This window comes from Thamnophis sirtalis, unplaced genomic scaffold (assembly GCF_051295495.1).
Source record: "Thamnophis sirtalis isolate CommonGarterSnake01/CBP01778 unplaced genomic scaffold, rThaSir2_p1.2 scaffold_5, whole genome shotgun sequence".
Classification (NCBI taxonomy): domain Eukaryota; kingdom Metazoa; phylum Chordata; class Lepidosauria; order Squamata; family Natricidae; genus Thamnophis; species Thamnophis sirtalis.
This window is the reverse complement of record NW_028261385.1, coordinates 56,091,629-56,111,922: the sequence shown is the minus strand read 5'-3', so window position 1 is coordinate 56,111,922 and position 20,294 is coordinate 56,091,629. Positions and strand designations below refer to the sequence as shown.

General features: G+C 37.8%; 1 protein-coding gene across 8 annotated transcripts in view; it reads right to left on the bottom strand.

The window, feature by feature from the left end:
* The window catches only part of CSNK1G3 (casein kinase 1 gamma 3), a 72,226-nt gene that overhangs the window by 20,398 nt on the left and 31,534 nt on the right, over window positions 1–20,294 (bottom strand). For all 8 annotated transcript variants that reach the window (XM_087715853.1, XM_087715849.1, XM_087715855.1 and 5 more), the window contains 6 exons: window positions 18,084–18,124; window positions 7,857–7,926; window positions 6,217–6,365; window positions 5,349–5,583; window positions 3,570–3,655; window positions 3,387–3,471 (listed from right to left, as the gene is read on the bottom strand). In XM_087715853.1, coding sequence (XP_087571979.1) covers window positions 3,387–3,471; window positions 3,570–3,655; window positions 5,349–5,583; window positions 6,217–6,365; window positions 7,857–7,926; window positions 18,084–18,124 — 666 coding nt within the window. The remainder of the gene's footprint in view (window positions 1–3,386; window positions 3,472–3,569; window positions 3,656–5,348; window positions 5,584–6,216; window positions 6,366–7,856; window positions 7,927–18,083; window positions 18,125–20,294) is intronic.

Here is a 20,294-nt window from a genome sequence, read left to right as displayed (position 1 = left end):
AAAAATCTACCAAATATCCATGTTTAATAAGTGAACAAACTGTTGTTATCTTAACAAAGTTGCTGAAACAATTTATTCTTTCATAATTGAATTTAATCTTATTCACTTCATTTACCACAATATTTAGTGAATTGTGTACGTCTGGACATAAAATGGTCAGCAAAGCAATTCTTATGAAGTATACAAATACAAAAAATGTTTGGAGTTGCTTTTTAAAAAATGCCATAAATCTGCAGTATTTTCCTTCCGCAAAACTCTTATCAACTACACACAGCAATAATGTTACTTAATGGAATACTGGCATTTTCAAGGTATGCTTTTAATGCAGCAAAATTGATTTGCTATAGCTATAAGACTTTTTGTAGCTGCATATCTTCTTATAGGATATAAAGTTATCTTCAAAATATAGTATACAGTCCATTAATAAAACTTTGCTGTCCACAGCTTTATCCAACCATAGGGAAAATTTTATTGTTTTCAATAACATTACCCATTTTATCAATGCTTCTTTGTACCACAATATTACTATTTGGTAAGAGTCTCAATAGTTCAGTTGGTTCTTGATGCATTATTATAGAAATAACTTCCTGCAAACATGGCATTTATCAATGCTATGTTAGCAATAAACTTTGAAATACAGTAAAATGAGTAAAGTCTTTTTGGCATTCTTAGAACATTTTTTAATGTAACAAGTATTGTTTAATGTTTAATAAATAACCTATGAACATTTCTGAAATATTCAAAGTCTTTATCATTTTTGCTTGGATGTTTTTCATGAAGATGATTAAAGTTGAGAAAGGTTCATCGCTTCATTTGAAAATGTTTACAGAAATGGTGAGCTATTTTAAAGCCTCTTCCAATAACAAGCCTAAGTGTATATGCAAAGTTTGATAGGTAATGATGAGAATCATTTATATTTGGAAGCATAGTTTCAAAACTTCTTGTATTTCTCATGGCATATTAACAAATATACAAGGATTCAAATAATCAATTCAAATGTTCAAGTAACATGAGTTGCACATGCTTTTAAATTACTGATACTTCTACTGAGTTGTAGATGGAGACAACTCAGGATACCAAATACAAATGAAATAGCGTTCTGACAAACACATAAACAAGGAAAACTGAACATTTTTTTAAAAAAATCAACCAGATGAACAAATTCATTACTTCCTTCTTTTTCATGGTGCCTATCAAAAATCAAGAAATAATCATGCGGGGGGTGGAAGGTATGATATACACCCTGATTAAAGAGCATAATATTAGAGAAACAGGTTAAAAGCAGTAGAATTAGTGCAAAATTCTTCATTCAGGGAAAAATAATAAATGCATGTACAGTACATTCAGATAGTATGCAATTGCAGCCTTCAGTCTTTTGGGATATTACACGGCAAGCTTTGCACATCTGGTTTGGGAGATTTTCTGCCATTCTTCCTTGAAAATCCTTTCAAACTTAGTCAGGTTGAATGGAGGCTGTCGGTAGACAACCATTTACAGGTCCGTCCAGAGATGTTCAATAAGGTTCAATTCAAGGCTCTGGCGGGTCACTCTTGGGCATTTTAAGCTACTCCTGTATCTAATCCACTTCTGTGATGTCTTGACTGTGTGCTTAGGATCATTGTCATGTTTCAAAGTGAACCTTTGGCCCAGGCTGAGGTCCTGAGCACCGTGGAACAGGTTTTCATTGAGGATATTCCTGTATTTTGCTCCATTCACCTTTCCCACAACCGTGACCAGTCTCCTAGTGCCTGCTGCTGAAACACTCCCCTCCCGAGCATGATGCTGCCACCATCATGCTTCACTGTTAGGATGGTATTGGGCAAGTGATGAGAGGTGCCTGGTTTCCTCCAGACATATCATTTAGAACTGAGGCCAAACAGTTCAATCTTGATTTCATCACACCAGAGAATCTTGTTCCTCAAGTCTTGAGAGTACTTCAGGTACTTTTTTGCAAACTCCAACTGGGACGGCTGCAGTGATGGTGGTCCTTCTAGAACTCTGTCCCAACTACAGACAGGATCTTTGGAGCAGAGTCAGAATGACCATCAGGTTCTTGGTCACTTCTTACTAAAGCCATTCTCCCTCAATTGCTCAGTTTGACCAGGCAACCGCCTCTTGGAAGTCTCCGTTGTGCCAAACTTCTTCCATTTGAGAGTTATGGAGGGCACTGTACTTTTAGGAACCTTCAGTGCAGCAGATTTTATTGTAGCCTTCCCCAGATCAGTGCCTTGCAATAATCTTGTCTATGAGCTCTGCAGGCAATTACTTTGATCGCATGACTTTTGCTCTGCTGCAGTATGCATTGTCATCTATATGCCTTCTATAAAGTGGTGTGTGCCTTTCCAAATAATCAATTTACCACAGGTGAACTCCAATCAAGGTGTAGAAACATGTCAGCAACTATCAAGCGAAATGGGAGGCACCAGAGCTGAATTTCATGTGTTGTTGCAAAGGGTCTGAATACTTGGGCCAATGTAACATTTCATTTTTTTTCTTTTTAATAAATTTACAGATATTTCTAAAGTGAAAATTCAGTTTTCACTTTGTCATTATGGGACACTAAATATAGATTAATGATAAAAATGAATTTCAACAACTGTAGGTTGAAGCATGACAAATTAAGGTGGTCTGAAGACTTTCTGAATGCACTGTATATATAGGCTGAAGACTTTCTGAATGCACTGTATATATAGGCTGGAGGATACTTGCCTTAGTAAAGACACTTGTAAAAAAAGGTATTTGAATGTTTGCAAACTGAATACTGTATAGCCAGCAGTGTGCATTTACAGTTTAAATTTAAACGACATCAACAAAACAATTCATAGCAAGTAATTATTCTACTTTATTCTGCTTTGTTATGATACCATATGAAATACTATGTCCCGTTCTAGACATATAATTTTAAGAATTCAGTGACAGTGAAACGGGTTCAGAAAACAGCAATAAGGATGACAGAATACTAGAAATATTAGAATAGTCAGCATTCGTCAAAATACACATTAAGTATGTCATACAAAAACTAGGTCAAAACCTGATATCTCTTGTTACAAACTTAAGACAGGAAATGGTGAATCTTTGTTACAGGCAGGAACCTAGATTTTGGCTGAATGTTACACAAAGCTTCCTAACCTTATGAGCAGCTTCACACTGCAGTTAATTAATCAGAGAAGGGATGTGCTACTCATCATTTGCAGTGTTCAAGGGAAGTCTAGACAGATTTAATTTCAATTCTCGAACTGTGCAGGAAGCTATTTGGTGGCCTAAATGGCCTTTCCAACTCTATGAGTCTAATTATTGCATCATTAATTGCACTATCTGGCACTATAATATATTATGTAACAAGCAATATAGCCACACACAGCCTACTCAATAGCAGAACTCTTTACCTGGGAAGTTTTCACATAGTACTTCAATAGGAGTTGCTCTCTTAGTATCTCCAATTTTCTGATACCGTTCTTTCAGTGTATCTGCCTAAATTGAAAGAGCATCAAGTTAACTGCTTCAGAAACATTATATGAAACTTTGGTAATATCAGAAGAAACAAGGCAAATCAAAAGAATTCATACTACCTTTAAGCCTTGCCAGGGAAGGCTGCCTCTTAAAAAATACATGAACATATGACCTAAAGCTTCCAAATCATCTCTTCTACTTTGCTCTGAAAATGTAAATTGAAAATATGAAGGCTAGATTTTTGAACTGATGTATAAAATCAAAGGAAAATATGTATAAACTGCATAACTGTATAAAGCAATGTAATATTTTCTGAACATTATAAACAAACAGCAAATTTGGAATTAACAACTCCATCAAGTAAATCTTGACAAATCCCACAAAATGTAAAAGCATTAACTGACACTATAGACTCATAGCTGAACTAATTAGAATGCTGTGATTCTAAGCTTTCTCTTTTTTTCTTCTACATCTGCTGATTACAGATTTCCAGAGGCAGAGATCCCCAGAAAATGTTTTCTCCAACATTTTAACAAGTTTTCCCAGAAATCTATAAACTAAAGAAAGAAAACTTTCCTTAAATCTATATAAATTGTCATTATGAAAATATAGAAAAACCGACACAAGTGCAATTTTTCAGGTTTGGGACCATTGAGTTGAATTAATTTATTGTTCATTGATTTTTCCTATTTTCTCATTTTCTAACAGGTTTTATTTTCTACTGATATTTTACAGGTAGTTCTCAATTTATGACCAGTCATTTAACAACTGTTCAAAGTTACAACAAACTCCCCAAAAAGTACTTACAACCCAGGTCCAAAGTTCCAACAGCCAAAACCATCTCATGTGACCGCATTTTGGGTACTCAGAAACCAGCCCATATTCACAGTCATTTGCAGCATCCTACAGTTACATGACCACGATTTACATTTTTCTCGAAAGCAATTTTGGCAAAAAACATCCCACAGCAAACAACAGGTTCACTTTAAAACTGTGATGTTGACTTAACAACTATGAATTTAGTTAATGACCAATATGATTCATGTAACGACTGCTGCAAACAAAATCATACAATCAGATTGGTCACATGATGACCTACCGTATTTTTCGGAGTAGAGAAAAGAGGGTGAAAATCTGGGTGTGTCTTATACATTAAATACAGCATTTTTGGCCTCCCGAAATCCCGCTCCCTTCACCAAAATGGCTGTGCATAGCTTTTAGGAGACCTCCAGAATGCTGCTGAGGAGTGGGGAGAGCAGAAATGAATGAAGAACAGGCAGTTTTTTTACTCAATTTTGTCCCTCCCCTGCCTCCAGAAGCACTCTACAAGCCTCCTAAAGGCTATTCATGCCTTTTTTTTAAAAAAACAGGCCCGTTTTCACGAAAAACAGGTGATTTTGGGGAGGTCTGCAGAGTGCAAAAACTTTTTTTTAATTTGCTTCTTTAAAATCTTGGTGCGTCATATACTCCAGTGTGTCTTATACTCTGAAAAATACGGTAATTTACAACTGTCACAACTTATGACCATAATGGACAGGCTCCACTACGTTCATAAATCAAGGACTACCTGCAATTGTGTTTGCCATCCAGAGCAGTTATATGTGAGGTGGATGGCTATTTAAATCTAATAAATGCTGCTGCATTATACAAAAAACTGAGGAGCTGTACAACCTTAGGGCTAAATTTTAATTAATAACAATATAACTGAACTTGACAATTAAAAACCTTTATTAAAAATTAGTATTTTGCCATGCAACGATAACATTAAAGAATTATATCCATACTCTTCTACATATGTTTCAACGAAATAGACTATAAATTTATAAAAACATTATTAATATACAAGCTGCTTACAAAAATCTAGTGAAACTGCTGTGTTCATGTACATATATACATACCTTTTCCTAAATGTGTATTTATACTCATATATCTAGCAGTTCCTGTAAGGCTTTTGTGTTCTCGATATGGTATGTGCTTCTTTGTTTCTGGATCTATATACTCTTTTGCCAAACCAAAATCTATAATATGAATAATTTGTTGAGTTTTGTTCCCTGGTCGTCCTATTAAGAAGTTTTCAGGTTTTACATCTCTGTATATTAATTTCTTTGAATGAACATATTCCATTCGTGAAATCTGTCAAACAAAATGAAAGTTTAAAGAAATTAAAATAGTCATATCTTTAGTAATAAAACAAATAAAGGAGTTTCTGTGTTCTGCTGTCTTGAAATCTAAATTTTTTCATGAATGAAATTAAAAAATGAAAACTTTCCTAATATTAATTTATTTTGCTTTTGTAATATAAATAATAAAAATAATAAAGCAAGCAACCAAACCTAAAAGAAAAAGACAAACACATCCTTTTTCATCACACACCTATTAATCAATACCCAGATAAGGAAACAGCACCAGTTAAAGACAAACTACAAAGGAAAAGATAACATCCCACTTTATTTTTTTTTAATGAAAGTAACCTCAAAGTCAAATATGTCTCCATAGTTTAAAATAATAAAGCACCAACATCAATCAAGGAAAAGCAATATCCAAATCAAAGCAGATAACATAACCTACCACTTATAAACAGTTAGCAAACTCCACTCTCCCATTCACTGATGTTACCTGGACTGGCAATGAAACATCAGCAGGAAAAGAAGAAAGCTCAAAAAACATCAGGAACCCAATAATGATACACTTTTTGTGCACTCTTGATATTTTTATATTATTTAAGTGTAAGGCACAAAAGATAATTTATAGAGAAGCTATACTCACCAGTTGTATGGCTATCATAAGTACAGTTTTTAGGGAAAAAGTCCTATCACACAAATCAAATAAATCTTCCAAACTAGGTCCCAGTAGTTCCAGCACCATGGCATTGTATTTGCCACAAGGGCCAAAATAATAAACCTGAGGTATTCCATCTAAAAAGTGAAAACAAATGGTATTCATCACATTTAGTTGCATTCAGTTCCTAAACAGGCTTTTCTTTATCTTAGCTATATTTGCAAATGAAATTTTATCTTGCTTATTGTAACCATTAAATGAAAAACACATCAGGCAACAACATCCTTCATGAAATTTCACAACAGTTCAGTCTCAGTCTGTTATTTAACAATTTCCATAGAAACAGTATCAAGTGAAAAGCTTAAATATATGGAAGAACATAATATTCAGTACAAAAATATGTTAAAGGGGTTAACTATACAAGTTACCAATTTCACATTAGTAATTCTTTTGTTATAATTTCGGTTCTCTTAGATTTTGGGCAACATGATTCATAAGCAAATCAAATAATAAATCTAGAAAAAAATCTGTACAAAAGCATAACCTTAGGTTATTATTACTCCTAAAAATCATTATATCTCCTCAAATTTCATTGTATCAAATTCCCTTTTCATTATAGATAAAAAAATTAATGAAACTGCTTTTAAAAAAATGAAGGAAATAGCTAATGCTTTTTGCGGCAAGCCTCATATACTTAATTTAAAAGCTTCGAGGATCTCAAACTATGTTAATTTGTAAGCATCTCCAAATCAAAATATTTCCACCTTTCATTAGTATCTAAAATAACAAACTGGTCAATTTTAAAAATCAGTGAAATCTTCGTTTATTATAAATTTGTTGTTATAAAATCTTATCCCACAATGATGACTTTTATAATGCTAGTCATGGTAAATGTGTATAAAATGCTTGTAAATTTTTAACTAGCTCTATCCATGAGAAATAGAGCATCTTATTTAAATAGATGATACCTTATCAAACCTTATTTTAAAATTAAACATTCACTGTGTGTATGTAGTGTCAAACCTATAGCCACATATGATTAAAGCACTAACTCCTTTTTCAATTACAAGGCAGTTTGAAAAGGATGAATTATGAAGACAAAGGTACTTTGATGGTTGGTTTTACCTGTGAATAACTTATCAGGCAAATGCTAAATGTCACTGCAGTGAAATGTGTAATTTGCTATGTATCAATAATACATATCATTAAATGTTTCACTGTCTAGTAAAGCAAAAATATTATAGTTAATAAGCTTTCATAATCTAAATGACAAGTTCCCAATTTACTACAGATAACTACATAGTAAAATATTGATAAAAACAATGTTACATTATTGAAATAATTAAAATATATTTAAAGCAAAACAATTAGAAATAATTAATTAACCAAGTTATTTAACTTTTAGCTGCAAGTTGACTTAAGGATAAAAGGCTGAGTAAGAACTGATCGAATCTTGCCTGTCAAGGAAAGGACAAAAGCTAGCCTGACTGCCTTATCAGATTTACAGGGTCTGAGAGGACTAGTCAAGAAAACTTTCTCATATTTCTGACAGTCAGTGGCATAAACCAGTACTAGTGTACAGGTTTGTTTCAATAATAATTTATATTCCACTATAAATTATACTTTACCTCCAGACCCTAGCTGCTTGTAGAATCTGTATTCCAAGTGCAGTTGTGGTGCTCTTGACTTCATTGGCTCCTGGAAAAATCAGAATGTTTTGTTTTGAAAGCCAAACTCTACACTAATATAATACAGATAATTAAAAGGGGCAGGCTAAAATAGATTTATTTGCAGATATGTAATGGCTCTGACAGGTTGATTATATGTGACCAGCAAGAGACAGTCCCTCGGATCACCTGGTCCCAAGCCATTAAGGGCTTTAAAGGTGACAACCAGCACCTTGAATTGCACCCGGAAGCAAATAGGCAACCAATGTGGCTCCCACAGGAGATGATACATGTGCACAAAATCATGCGCGCTGCTGCATTTTGTACCAACTGCAGCTTCCAGATACTCTTCAAGGGCAGCCCCATGTAGAGGTTGAATATATCAATCAGATGCATGCCTAAATAAGTACAAAATATATAGTGCATACACAGTATTTCTAATCTCATCAACTGTGTGGACTTCAGCTTCCAGAATTTCCCAGCCAGCATGTGATATATACTTATTCGAGTTGGCACCATATACCTCCTATAGAACAAGGATATTGTCTGAAAAGTTCAAAGATTGATCTTACTGGAGGTTAAAGTGACATCTACGGCTATGTAAACATGTATTACCAGCTCGGATTGGTAAATGTGTTTAGAGTTTTCTGTGATTTCATGTGATTTCTGTCACAACTTCAGATAGACTTTCTCTGTAATAGTACCTACTTTCTGGAAAGTACTGCAGCATTTAGAAGGTACCTACTGTTATATAGTTTACGTTTTTTTAAAAAAAAAGAGTAATCATACAGGTCTACCTTATCAGATTTTGTTCTGTATCAAGTATTTAAATATCAGAATTTTTATTCTCTGTATACTTCAGGATATATTAACATTCCAATTCAATACCCAAAATAATTAAAGATATATTCTACAACTTTCCAGAGAAGACTTGATCAATATTTAGGGGCATGCAAAAGAGAAAAAAACTGAGTCAAAATCTCCAGAAAATTTGAAACAGAAGAAAACAATTGGGGGGGGGGGGGGGGGCGTTGAAATGTATGAAGTACTTTTTTTAGTACACTTATAGCAGTGGTGGGTTTCAAAAAATTTTGGAACCTACTCTGTGGGTGTGGCCTACTTTGTGGGAGTGTCTTGCCGGCCATGTGACCAGGTGGGAATGGCCAAGATAATGTCAGCATTCCCAGTCAAGATAGAGGTATAAATTACACAGAAAAGAAAGAGGCATCCATACACCTGAATTTAAGTTTAAAGCAGTGGCAACAACTTAAATTCATTAAATAATAATGTTTGTTAGGGCTATGCACTGTTTTTGAATATATAGGAATGTAAAGCCCACAGCATCTACTTGATACTTTTTAAAGCAGCGGCAGCTTTTTCCTGGATTCATGAAATATCTACTTTAAAGAGTTGTGGATGGGGTACCATATTTACAGTCTTGTTTGGAACAGAATCCAAAGTACCATGCAGTCCTAGCATTTGTACTAAAGCTAGGCAAGTTATTTTACAGGACTCTGAGCACTCCTCCAGATCTGGTCAATGAAGCAGATGTTCCAAAGTACTCCTACAACTTTCCAATGCTTTGAAATCCCACAAAATGATTTATACAAGCCTATTTCATACTTTCTTCTATATGGCAATCAGGGTGGTTTTACATATGGTTCACAGGTGATCTATTTTCCAAGTACTTAGGGGGCCAAGAACTGCCTTTCCGAGATTGCAGCTTTAGCTTCCTTGAATGTTAAAACACCTTCAGGCCATTCAAATATAGACTAGCTCTAATCCTGGAACCATATCACATGCTTTACATATTAATATCATATTCAATGTAATCATTATTGCTAAAAAAACAGGCAGCAATTAGAGTAGTTTGTAACAAAACATGGGCAAGAAACAAGAAGTTGATTCACCACCACCACCCCTATTTTATCTTATTTCTGTCTTATCTAATATTTTCCTGTAATTCTTTCATAATCCAGACTACTAAAAAGAGTTCTATATAATGATACTTTTAACATAAGCTTGATGTCGAATAGATTTCCTACTTATTAATATGAAAAGGTTCTGGCCTGTTGCTTAAAAAAATAAATTCATAAATATATCCCCAATAAAAAAGAATAGTGTGTTGGAGTACTGAAAAACTCAGCCAAATGAGAAAATCCAAAGAAAAAAATATTGGACTTCCTGCTAAGAAATAACAATTTATATATAGTATGCACAATTCTTTTAGTTAAATTATTGCTGAACAATTTATAATAGTTGTATCGAAGTATTATTCTAATATATTTGCCACTACTACCCTACTTCCTAGATGTTCACTATTGTCTCGCCCGCCCCAAAGATTTAAGGGCATGTGAAACAGTTTTGATGAAAGTTGCATGATATGAATCTTCTCTCCTTTGAAATAATGTTTGGTTTTAATTCTCTAATGAATCAAAAGGAATGTTTTCCGCTTGTTACACAGCATTTGTTTTAGCTTTCCATAGCTCTCCCCAAAACCAACCAAGGAAGATAAAACCACAGAAATCTAATACTGTTGTACACAGCTTCGCACTAAATTATCTGTATAGTAAGCCAAAAATAGTTTAAGATTATAATTAGCCCACCTGTTTCCCCCATTAACATGCAAATGCATTTTTCTTGTTCAGAGACTGCATGAGAGATTTCCCAGTCCTTGCAAAATATCACACATCCACATAAAGGGAGCAGCAACTCCTCTGTGAAGGGGGGCAGTTCGGCTTCTCTCTAACATTAAAAGGCTGCAGAAGGGAGAATGCCAACTTTTTTCCTCTCCCTCCATTTACAGAGGAGCTGCGGCTCCCTTTATGCTCCCCCTGGCCCCCTCCCTCCTGGGGGTCGAAGCATCTGAATGGGACAGGCAGGCTGCCACCGCTTTACTGAGAAGACATTTCTGAGAAGAGAAACTTCTTGGGTCCAGCTGCACCAAGCTGGTGGAGCGCCTGTGCGATCAGAGCAACCACACGGCTCACCTGCACTAGCTGTCTCCCTGGCGATGGGCTGGTGGTTGCAGGCGCTCCACCAGCTCGGGTGCAGCCAGACCAGAGAAGTTTCTCTTCTCAGAAATGTCTTCTCAGTGGAGCTGTGGCAGCCTGCCTGTCCCTTTCAGGTGCTTTTACTCCTGGGAGAGAGCGGGCCGGGGGGACATAAAGGGAGCAATAGCTCCTTTGTGAATGGGGGTGGCAGAGTTCGGCTTCTCTCTGCCATTTAAAGGCTGCAGCAGGGACAATCCCAACTTTTTTCCTCTCCCTCCATTCAGAGCGGAACTGCTCTAGCCTCCCACACACACACACACACACACAAACGTTGCCCAGTAACCCTAACCTTTGTGCTCTTATCCGCGCTCTCCTTGGCTCCTCACGACTGCAACAGATGTCCAGAATGGGCTTTGGGGGCTAATGGGGGCTTGGGTTTCCAGCCCCCGCCGCTTCTGGACGTCTATTGCCATCGCGAGGAGCAGAGGAGCACAGAGAGCGTGGATATTCTTGGTGCTCCGGGAAGCCGCGAAAGCAGTCGGGAGGGGCGCGCGGCTTGGTTTAGCCTCCTTGGACATCGCAGCAGCAGCCCAAAGTGTGCTGATCTCGCCATTTTTCGCATCGGGGCGTGCTGCAAGAGGGGGTGAGTGAAGACCTTTTCCGGCTGGCGCAAAGGACTTCCCAGGACTTGCTTTAGTGAGCATGGGCCCGCACCTCTGCTACCAACAATCCGGAAAAGGTCTTTACTCCTTCTCTCTTGCTGCACACTCCGATGCAAAAAATGCCGAGGCCTTGCAAGGTCCCCGAACTTTTTCCTTTCCCTCCATTCAGAGCGGAACTGCTCCACCCTCCCTACACACACAAGTCAGGCAAGTCCTGGGACCTTGCAAAGGCCTTGCGAGGTCCCCGAACTTGTCAAAGACGCCAGCCATACCGCGTAAGCTCCCACCGCCGTCCTCACCCCCGCGCTTTCTGGCGGCCATGTGCTATAAGTGAGCCCGGGATCCTTGCAAGACCGCAAAAGGTCACCGGACTCGCTTATAGTGTAGGGCTGCGGCAGCCACCCCCCGCCCCACGCTTAGTTGCAGCTTACCTCCTCGGACCTGGCAGGCAGCAATAGAGAGCCAAACAGGAAAAAAGGTAAGTGGGTTTAGACAGGGTTCTTAGAGGCGGGCAGAGAGATTGGTGAGATAGCCAATCAGTGAAGGGTGGGCGGGGCTAGGATAGTGCGGACGGGCAGGGGGAGCAAGCAATGGAGCGGCTTCCGGACGGGCGTGAGCGAGCGACAGGCCCAGGGCAGGCGTTCTGGAACTTACTTCCGGGTCCACCAGTGGAACCTCCTCTCACCTGTTCGGTAGACTTGACCAACCAGTTCTACCAAACCAGTGCAAACTGGTAGGAACCCACCTCTGACTTATAGGTATATTTTGCTTTGCATACTATAACTAGATTTATTTAAAATAATATAATAATAGGACCTGGCTACCTGAGAGACCGCCTCCTGCCATTTACCTCCCAGAGACCAATAAGATCTCACAGATTAGGCCTCCTCCGGATTCCATCTGCCGGTCAATGTTGGCTGGCGACTCCCCGGGGAGGGCCTTCTCTGTAGCTGCTCCGGCCCTATGGAATGATCTCCCTGTGGAGATCCGGACCCTTACTACTCTTCCAGCCTTCCGCAAAGCGATTAAGACCTGGCTGTTCTGGCAGGCCTGGGGCTGTTGAGTTATCCAGCCCCACTCCAAGCTGCATGTATGTTGTGGAATTTTAATGTTTGATTTTTTAATTTTTATATGTCCCCCCCTTTTTTTCTGTAAGCCGCCCTGAGTCCCTAGGGAGTGGGCGGCATACAAATCCTAATAAAACCTTTAAAAAACCTAATATATGGGGATGAATCATTTATTAACTGAATTTATCTTTTACCGCAACAAATGTAAAGTTATACTGTACTTTAAGAAATGCATGCTGTGTGGCACCCTTGAGAATTAGTCCTGAAATCTATTTTGTTTACCCTTAATATTCTTTGTGTCTTACTCATGATTGTCCAATGATTACTTTCATTTGGTAATTACTGCTATGCTTATCAGTGTGAGAAATTAATTCTCACCCAATGCTGATGATATTCAGATCTATTAGTCTTTTGAAGTCTTTGATAAATGCACATAGTCAGCTATATTGGAATGTCTTATTAACATTTCATCTTCAATATCCTTTTATCATCTCACTGTATAGGGAGATTGGTATGTTTCAGCTTGATGGTTCCTTTCGTTCTTTATTATGTTTTCCCCCAGTCTACTGATTCCCAAATTATTCTAGTGTCCTTCACTGGAGTCTCAAGGTTTTGACTTTTGTTCGGTCAATTCTCTACAGATATAGCTTCCAGATTGCAGGCATCTGACCCTATGATGTTGGAATTGGCTTGTTCCTTTCATTTTTGTGAATATTTGATAAGCCTTTAAAGGGGGTTTAAAGACCTATTTATTCGACTTGTGGTTGGGTGGAAGTGGGCTGATTTTTTTCTACCTTATTGGAAGGTGTTTCTAATTTAAAACCTGTTTTATATTAAATATCAAGAAAACAAATGTCTGAAATATTGTAGGATAATTATCATTTAAAGCATAGCATTTTAGAAAAATGTATCTATCTTTTTCTTTCAAGTTAAGCCTAACAAAAATAAAATGTTAAGGAAAAACATTGTATTTTTATTTTATCCCTTCACATCTCCACTCTTTTCTCATTTCATTAAAAGAAGCACTTTATTCAGCAAATCAGCCATAAATTCCACCTTTATTCAATAATAACAAGAAAGTAAACTAATTACAGCTTAAATAGCATAAAGAAGTTCAAATAATGTCTTTATTGACTGGAAAGTAATTTGGGCTTCTAAGGTTTATAGCAATAATGGAGGCATAAGGCTATTTGAAATCTTTAGCATAACAAATACAGAGGCTGGCTAACATTCCAACATCTTAGAAACTTCTGGAAGTTATACTTAAGCTTGAACAGGAAAAGATATTCCTCTTTTTGACAAACTGTTTTAATCCAAAACAACACAAGAAGATTTCACTCTCCAACTAAGTAGATAGCATAGCTGACTGCCAATATATTATAAAAGGAAACACATAAAAATGGATATATTCCAGCCATGCAAGTTGCAGCAGGATTAATAAAGAATAAAAAACAGATAGAAAAAATACAAAAATTACCTTCAATTGGACAGTATATAACCCAAGATGTATATTTGTAAAATCCAAACAAAGAAGTTTAAAATTACTAAAATGACTGAAAGTCATCATATATCAAAATTGGCTCCAAAACAATTCAAGATATGCTCAAGATATGAATCTTTATCACAATAGCATGTGAGCATATTCACAAAGTCCGTGTACCTTAGCTGTAAGGCCAGTGGACTACCAACCACAAGAGATTAATACACACACTCACATATAAAGGCTACAGGACTTCTAAATTAAAATGAAAATAGCCAAAGAGGAACAGAGAAAGCAGACCAAAGCCAAAATACAAGGGAAAAATGGGTATAAACTTTTATAGGGTCAAAATATAATAGATGGCATTGAATAAAAAAGGAATCAAAGCACCTAACAAAGATAGAATACTTTAAAACAAAATGCAAACCAAGATCAAAAGAATTATATTAAACTCCTCAGCAACAGTGACAATATAAAGATCTCATGAGAGAGAGAAATGGAGGCAAGTGGAAAAAAATAGCCAAGATTATCTGAAGGTAGATTATAACCCAGATTTCTAAGTATGGCAGTTCTGATCAATCAATCTGAAGAATTTATCTTTATTACATGTTGTCTTTGTTTTGTTCATCAATCCACCCATCCATCCATTTTTAATTAAATATATTGGCCATCCAGCTCCAGTAGATTGTGGGGGGCATGCATAACTAGAAAAAAAACATAAAGCAACTAAAACATTAAATTAGTCAGCCCAGACTATAACAACAATAAACAACAAAATGAACAAAACAAAACAGGATCAATTAAATAAATAATAGACATCAATCTCAGGCATGGGACCAAATACAAGTTTTCAAAGCTTTCTAGAACTCTAAGAGAGAGAGCACTGCCCTTATATTTGAGGGGAAGCTATTTCAGATGGTAGAAGACACACCAGAGAAGGCACCATTTCCAAGGTTCCACAAGATGGCAATGTTTAATGGACATGACCTGAAGCAAAGCCACATTGCTGAAATGTATTGGATGGGCAGAAAAAATTGGAGACAAGTAATTTCTCTGATATCCAGGCCCTATGCCATACAGGGCTTTATAAATTAAAAAACAGCACTCTGAAGTGCACTGAGAAGCCAATTGGCAGCCAATGCAGCTCGCATAGCAGTGATTATATATGGGCACACCAAAAGGTGTCCATTACTACTCATGCTGTTGCATTTTCAACCAGCTGTAGCTTCTGGGTGGTCTTCAAGGGCAGCCCCATGTAATTCATTGCAATAATCTAAGTGATCAGGACATGAGTGTCAGGAAAGAACACAGCTGAAGTACAAGGTGGACCTGTGCAAAGATAAACTAAACAGTAGCTGTAACTCAGAAAGACCTCCAAGTTATGCACTTATCTTGAATGAGGAAGGATAGTTGCCTCCAATATCAAGAACAGTAACATCCCCAACCCAGGGAGTCCACACTTAAGTCTTGTGGCTGAAGTCTATTCTATGCCACAACAGACCCTTACAGCTTCCAGACACTGTTGTTGAGTTTTTAATCTGTTTGTATTTGTCTGTCTTTTCATTTTTTGTATTTCCCCTTTCCCCTATTTAGTTTGTTAGCCGCCCTGAGTCCTCTCGGGGAATAGGGCGGCATACAAGTTCAATAAAACTAAACTAAAACTAAACTAAACACTGGGTCAATACATTGTACAGTGCCACTTGGGATAGAGATATAGAACTGGGTATCATCAGCATTGTGGTTTTGTCATAACCTCAACTTCTGGATGACCTAACCCAGTGGCTTCATATAGATATTGAATATGAGAGGAGACAGCATCGAGTCCTGAGGCACCTTGCATATGAGGAGCTACGGACATGATCAATCTCTCTCTCTGTCAACACCAATTAGAACTGACCACTAAGGAAACAGTGAACCACTAAATCACAGTGCCTCCCACTCCCTAACCCCCACAACCAGTTCATAAGGATACTGTGGTTGACATTATCAGTTACAATTTCATGTAAGGAGTCAACATAAATGTAACATAAACTGTACTAATGGTACATTTAATTGCTAGAAATTCATTGGAGAAATGCTGGAAAGTTGGGAAGCTGCCAACAGCTGAGTGCTGACCCAACAGTCTCGGTGAACTTGAAATGACTATGCTCTACATAATACACACTCACACACATACATGCACACAAGTTGTGTGTGTATGTACATGTGTTCATATAATGGAAATCAGGTACTATTCTATCCAACCATCATTTAGGGTATTTTCAAAATTTGCCTTCACTTATTTTAAAAAAATGAATAAAGAGAAAACAAAAAACTGTCAAGAAAAAGAAAACAATAAGTGTGCATGTATGTGTGTCTTTGTGAGTATAGGCTTCTCACACATACTGTATATGAGATGTGATACTTAAAAATTAAATTTCAACAGTGTAAAATTGCAATACTGATACTTTGAATAGGGAATCATATAACATCTGTGTAATGAACTATTGGTTGCTGGAAAAACCATCAAAACTATTATCATAGTACATGCATCTTTTAATTTCATCAGAGAGTAAAGTATTGGTTGCTTCCAATAATAAGCAATAATCTCACTCCTATCTCCAAATCTTTAAAAACTTTTCTATATTATCCCACCCACCCGTGATGGCGAACCTATGGCACGCGGAGCCATGCTTGAGGGCACACGAGGCGTTGCCCTATGTCAGTTCTAGCATGCATGTGCATGCCGGCTTGCTGGTTTTCAGCCTTCCGGAGGAAGTTTCTGAACTTCCGGTAGGCCTGTTGGGCCCATTTTTTGCCATCCACAGGCTCTGGAGCCTGGGGAGGGCGAAAAATGGCCCAACGGGTCTACAGGAAATCCAGAGGCTTCAGTGAGGCTTGCATGCATGTGGGGAGGGGCAGGAATGTTGTGTGCACATGCGCGGGGGAGGGCATTGCATTAAGGATGTGGGTATGCCCGCACATGCACCCTTTTGGCATCCAAGCAGAAGAAGGTTCACCATCATTGCCATATACAATATATCACTCTTTGTACAGTATAAACTGACAGATGAATGTGAATGTAAGCCAAAGGTGTGAAAAACATTCATGCTTCTAGTTCAAAAGGTTCATTTGAAGTTCAGAGCAGAGCCTTTGATTTTCAAGCAAGATACACTGACCACTCCAGAAGTGCTTTGGGTTTGAGTTCAAACACCTTTTTTGAGCTCTGAATATTTCTATCATAGTCAGAGCACCCACCTATTGGGTCCATGTGTTTGGGGGCTGGAAATATTTTGTGCAGTTCTAAATATAAGCATGCACATTCAAACATTTCACCCCCTAATATAATTTTTTTTTCTTTATACATTCAGAGGTAAGAGTTTAGGCTACATTGCAATTTTGGAAATGTTTGCAACTTTTGCATTAAATTATAAATGTGGGATGAAGGCGTTCTGTATTTCCTACATTAAAATGTCAACTGCCATATTGTTTAACATTTAATTATTAATTATCAATCCTGCAAGAGATTGGAAAAGACAATAATGCTCCTGGGTTGTCTTTTTTAATTTTATAGAAATGAAAAGTAAATTGATCTATGAAAGCATAAAGGAAAATGTACTTCACAAGAAAAGTCTCACTTTTTAAAATCATACAAATACATTTCTTCCAATCCTAAGAAATTAGTTATTCAGATGTGAAAAATGAAATTTTATTGCTTTCAAAATTATTTCATGAGGCACACCTCTTATTATGTAACATGGTACAACATCAGCACAGAGCTTCTTTATTATGACTTTCATGTTAAAGTATATAATTTGAGATGATTTATATCTTAGTCTTGGAATTTAAAATCTAAAAGAGTGATAGGGGAGGGATATCCACATAAAAGAAGAAAGCCTGTATTCCACTGAAATTATTTGAAAAAGCTCAATGATTTTTTAAACTTCTTGACAAGAGATTACAATCTTGTGCATTTTTGTCTCAAATAATAACTAATGTTAACTTACCAGTTTAATTGCCACATATTCATTAGTATACAAATTTTTTCCTTAAAAAAATGAAAAACAGGAATGTTAGAATTTATAACTCTCTATATATAAGTAAATTCAAATTATCTTCATTGAAAGTATAGCAAAAAACATAAACACATTTAATAGCTTAAGCAAAACTGATATGCATTAGTTTACAAATCAAAAACACTAATATAACTCAGTCTTCTGCTTTATGTTATTATTTCAATGTCTGAACATTATTTTAATATTTTACCTGTGCTCATAGTAGCTAACAATTTAATACATTCAAATGTTGCCTTATAGTTAAAAAACAGCAATGCATACTTTAAAACATTGTTTTTAATTCTCACTTTTCTTCCATAATGCACAAACGACCCAATCTCTTCTCCTTGTTTCAGAATTATTTGGAAGCTTGAAAATACGGATATTAGGATTTGTAGGAATGAGTGAAAGGGGGGCATGGGTGAAGAATTCTCCCATTATGTCAATGGAAAAACAAGCCACAGCAGATATATCATCAAAATGTACAGTATTGCACAAAAGTCCTAGGCCACCACCCACTTTGTTTTAATGAATTTTTCAGTATTAAGATTCAAATGGAAAATACAGGAAATATGTACACAAAATTTAAACAAACAACAGTTTTCAGAACAAAATGGTTACTTCGGGCAAAAAGTCAATATTTAGTGTGATCTCCCTTGGCTCTAAGCACATCTTGAACTCTTTTGGGAGATTATCCTGAGGTTTTCTGAGGTAATCTTCTAGTATATTATACCTGGCTTCTTTCAGCATTTCCCAGGGTTCTCCTTTAGATTCAGGTTTTCTTTTATTTGTTTCTCTGTTCAGGTGTTACCATATTGTCCCTATAATATTTAGCAAGCTGTTTTCCTTATTAAATATGATTTAACTGTAGTAGCAGTGTACTTGTGTTCATTATCATGCTGAAAAATGACAGTTGGTCTTACCTGAACTGCTATTTTAAGAGGTGTTTGCAGGATGGGCCAGAGGTGGTATTATCACAGCCAATTGGCCTCGAGACTTGGTTGAAGCTGAAGCCACACCTCTGGGCTCCTCTCCTCTGACTCCAGTTTCAATGCAGTATGCACTCCCAAGATCCTGAAAACAAGTCACAAAGGAGACACCTCCACCCCCAATACTGTCTATCTAACTTAGGGTGGGAACTGGCCCATGCTGCAAACACCTCTTAAAATAACAGTTCAGGTAAGACCAACTGTCATTTTCCAGAGTGGGTTTGCAGGATGGTCCAGAGATGGGACATAACCAAGTTTTGTCCCAAGGGTGGGCCGTCACTGATCCGACAGGACCTGTTGCAGGACCATGCGGCCGAACGCCACGTCGGAAGATGCGAAGGCATCCAGCCTGTAGTGCCGGATGAAGGGCGATGGGGATGCCCACATCGCGGCCCTGCAGATGTCTTCTATAGGGGCCTGGGAGGCCCTAGTGGAGTGGGCTGTGATACCAGCCGGAACCAGCAAGTTCTGCACCTCATAGGCAAGGGCAATGGCCAGACAGATCCACCAGCTAATGGTGGATGGGGAGACCCCCTCCCCTAGTGACAAGGGTTGGAATGACACAAACAAAGCCTCAGTCCTACGAAACTCTGCTGTCCACCTTAGGTAAATCCATAAGGCACTTTTTACATCTAAATGGTGCCAACTGTGTTCCCGCTCCCTGGTCGGGTCTGGGCAGAAGTCCGAAAGAACCACATCCTGCGCCTGGTGAAAGTCTGTGTTTACCTTTGGCAGGAAAGCCGGGTCCAGGCATAGCACTACCCTGTTATTGTGAAGCTTTGACCCCTCCGTTCTCCAAGCTGGGAACCGAGAGAAGAACTGCAGCAGCTGAGCATTGGATGGAGTGGCGAACAGGTCCACCACTGGTCTCCCGAATCTCTGGCAGATCCTCTGGAAGAGCTACTTGGACAAACTCCACTCTCCGTTGTCTACCGTCTCCCAGCTCAGCCAGTCCACCTGATGGTTGTTGATGCCGGTGATGTGTTCCGCTCGGATGGAGTGCAGGTGTTTCTCCGCCCAGTATCCCAGCAACATCGCCTTGGTGTGCAACGCCTTGGATCATGTGCCCCCCTGTCAATTTATGTGCTCCTTTGCTGCAACATTGTCAGTTAAGACAAGGACGTGATGGGGAGGAAGGCGGAGCTTAGCAGTGAGAAGACGGACTTTCAGGCTA